Here is a 3,669-nt window from a genome sequence, read left to right on the forward strand (position 1 = left end):
TTTGATTTCTGTTATTTTTGATAGAACAATGACTTAAAATGATGATATGAACATGGCTGAAAATTAAAAATAACATGGAAAAAAAACGTATAACTTACAAACATTGTTTTTTTTAGAAGCATTGTTTTTTTTAGTAATTTTTAATTTACAAGTATTGTGTGTGTGTGTGTGTATTGTAATTTAGAAGCATTGTTTTTTTAGTAAATTTTTTTTGGATCTATTGTTTGGTAATTTAGAAGCATTGTGGAGTTACCAGAAAGTATGATAATATCAGAGGCATGAAGAATCCAACGTTGTTTTACCGCCGACACAAATAAATATGAAGAGATGGGCCCGCCGCACAGTCGAATTACAGCCAAAAACTTGGCTGACATGATTGGGCCCCACCAACGAGCTGGCGCATTCATGCACCGTTTCTTCCTCAGATACTTGCTATATTACCCTCGTTCTTCCCTCAGTTTTCTTTCTATCCGACTTTGCTGATACAATTTCTGGGCTGGATTTTTTATTTTTATTTTCTTGTGGTTTTTCTGTTCATTTTTTGCTTGCTTGGAGCGTTTGATCGATATCAATGGCCGAGGTAACAAAGAAGTCGACTCCTGAAGCACCGAGTGCTGCTGCTGAAGATGTGGTGGTGTGCGATGTTCCGGTGGCTGAGAAGCTCACAACTGGCGTGGTGGATGAGGCGTTCCCTAAGCCGGAACCTGAGCCCGAGCTTGAGAAAGACGCAGTACCGAAGGAAGAGGCGGCGGTAGAAGAAGGAGATACGAAGGAGAAAAACAAGGCCGTTGGAGAGAGCAAGCTGACTGAATCTGCTTCTTTCAAGGAGGAGAGCAACAGAGTTGTTGATCTTATTGATCCAGAGAAGAAAGCTTTGGATGAATTCAAACTTTTGATTCGCAAGGCACTTGAAAAGCATGAATTCACCGCGCCGCCCACTCCGGCCAAGGAGGAGGAGAACAAAGAGGAAGAACCGAAAGCAGAAGAGAAGAAAGAGGAGGAATCAAAACCTGAGGAGAAGATAAAAGAACCACCCACGAAGACCGAAGAAAAAACGGAAGCTTGCGAGGTACCTGCTGCTGAAGTTCCGCTGCCGGCACCACTGGTGGATCCGGAGCCCGTGAAGCTGGAACCTGAGGTGCCGGTGGAGAAAAAAACTGAAGAGGAAAAAAACCCACCACCAGCTGTTGAAGAGACCAAGGCTGAATCATCGGAAACGGTGGTTGCGAAGGTAGAAGAAAAGGTCGAATCCATAGCCGAAGAAATCAAAGAAACTATAGTTCATGAAGTCACCGCCCCTACCCCGACACCGTATGAAGAACCTGTCATCGCTCCCGCGGAGGAAGAACAGGCGGCGGCGGAAACGGAACCACCACTTCCACCGGAGGAGGTCTCCATCTGGGGTATCCCACTTCTAGCTGATGAAAAGAGTGACGCGATTCTCCTCAAGTTCTTGAGGGCGAGAGACTTCAAGGTGAAAGAAGCCTTCTCCATGTTGAAAAACGTGGTGGGATGGAGAAAAGAGTTCAAAATCGACGAGTTATTGGAGGAGGAAGGAATTGTTGAGGGGCTGGAAAAGGTTGTTTATGTCCATGGAGTAGATAAGGAAGGGCACCCCGTTTGCTACAATGCTCTCGGGGAGTTCCAGGACAAGGAATTGTACAGCAAAACCTTCGCTGATTCCGAGAAAAGAGCCAAGTTCTTGAAGTGGTACATTCAGTTCTTGGAAAAGAATATCAGGAAACTCGACTTCACCCCTGATGGCACCTGCACTATTGTCCAAATCATCGATCTTGATAACTCTCCTGGACTCACTTTATTCAAGAAAGAGTTCCGCCAATCCACAAATCAAGCCCTCCAATTGCTCCAGGATAATTATCCTGAATTTGTGGCCAAACAGGTGAAATATTGATTGATGTGTCTCTGTATAATCATCCCTTCAAATTATGTATACCATTTTTTACTTATTAAAGTGCTGGTTCTTGGTGGTGTGAAGGTTTTTATCAATGTTCCATGGTGGTATGTGGCTTACAATAGGATGATCAGTCCATTCTTCACTCAGAGAACAAAGAGCAAGTTTGTGTTTGCAGGACCCACCAGGACTGCCGAGACCCTATTCAAGTCTTGTACTTTTTAGTGGATTTTTACCTCATTTTCTCCAATATTTATGGTGGTTGATTGGATTTGTGATGCATCAGATACTTGGCACCTGAGCAAGTTCCAGTTCAATACGGTGGCCTTAGCAATGATGGTGATGAATTCACCACTGCTGATGCCGCAATGGAGGAAACTATTAAGCCATCTTCCAAACATACCATTGAGCTTCCTATCACTGAGGTGGGCTAGTTTTGTGTATTGTGTGTTATTCGTGAAATTTATATAAATGTTTTTTTTTTTATCTAATGCTGGTTTACTTGTTTTTCGGATTCTACAGGCTTCCACATTGGTTTGGGAGGTGAGAGTGGGGGGCTGGGATGTCTCCTACGGAGCCGAATTTGTGCCTAGTGCAGAAGAGGGATACACTTGGATCGTGCAAAAGTTGAGGAAGATAGGACCGACCGACGAACAAGTAATTGGATGCACCTTCAAGATCGGGGAACCGGGCAAGATCGTTCTTACCTTCGACAACCAAACTTCGAAGAAGAAGAAGCTGATCTACAGGTTCAAGATCAAGCCCTCTGATTGAAATCTATGAATATTGATGCAGATTGAATGAAAAAAAGGGATCCTTTTGTGTATTCACATTCTTTTCTGATTGGTATTAGTTTTGAGTTTGATGTCTGGGGGAGTCATTGTTTCATGATTGTTTGGTTTTTTCTGTTTTTGGAATTGAAATCTTTTGTTGGAATATATGAAATGTGTGGTGGAACAATTTGGAGTGGCAAACGGAAATGTGGACAGAAATTTGTGTAAATTGTATAAATTAATTTTGTTATTTGTCATTTGTGTTGCTTCTTTTCCATGGATTTTTTTTATGTTCTTAGAAATTCTTTACTACCTATAATATCATGGTTAAATATTTAAGACCAATTCACTCGAGGTTTTAACCTTAATTCGATCAGTCCTATTTAGTTTACTTAAGATTCTTGGTTAGTTATATCTGAAGCAAATACCCATTCCACATTTCCGGTTCTTCGTCTTTATTTTAGGCTAAATCTAATTTTTATAGGTAAGTTTATTTATAATATATTTATTTATTTTTTAAAAACATATGGTTTATGTCATGTTAAAAAGTAACAAATTGTCGCTTTTCTTTTTAGTATAAACGTATACAAATGGTCCCTTTTGAGACACTTTGATTAAAGTCTTAATTTCTGGTTAATAAAAAAATATAAATTTACGGAAAAAATCAGATTATTGAGAAATGAGGGCCTGTCCATCAAGAATCATTATATATAGGGATTTTTTAAAAAAAAAAAATCATAATACATAGGAAATTAATTAAAACATACTTAAGAGGAATAAAAGAAAACTCCAAGCTGAATTGAATCATTTTTTATGTGAATAATACTTTACCTTTCAACAACTTATTTTGTTTATTATTATCACAGTAGTTTGATTATCCACAACCAAGAAACATAAAATAGTACGAGTGTTTACTTTATTTTTCCATAAAATATTCAGGCTTTTTAATTTGAGTAAGTCTTTTGTGAGACGGTCTCACGAATC

The 3,669-nt window shown here is 39.4% G+C and overlaps 1 protein-coding gene across 1 annotated transcript; it reads left to right on the top strand.

Annotated features, from left to right (window-relative positions):
• Positions 1 to 456: 456 nt before the first annotated feature.
• On the top strand, positions 457 to 2,942 carry LOC140837378 (patellin-3-like). The gene is made up of 4 exons (XM_073203512.1): positions 457 to 1,900; positions 1,997 to 2,121; positions 2,199 to 2,337; positions 2,435 to 2,942. Exons 1-4 carry the CDS (start codon positions 572 to 574, stop codon positions 2,684 to 2,686), a joined length of 1,845 nt encoding a protein of 614 aa, XP_073059613.1. The 5' UTR covers positions 457 to 571; the 3' UTR covers positions 2,687 to 2,942.
• Positions 2,943 to 3,669: the final 727 nt, after the last annotated feature.

This window comes from Primulina eburnea, chromosome 7 (genome assembly GCF_022965805.1).
Source record: "Primulina eburnea isolate SZY01 chromosome 7, ASM2296580v1, whole genome shotgun sequence".
Taxonomy (NCBI): Eukaryota; Viridiplantae; Streptophyta; class Magnoliopsida; order Lamiales; family Gesneriaceae; genus Primulina; species Primulina eburnea.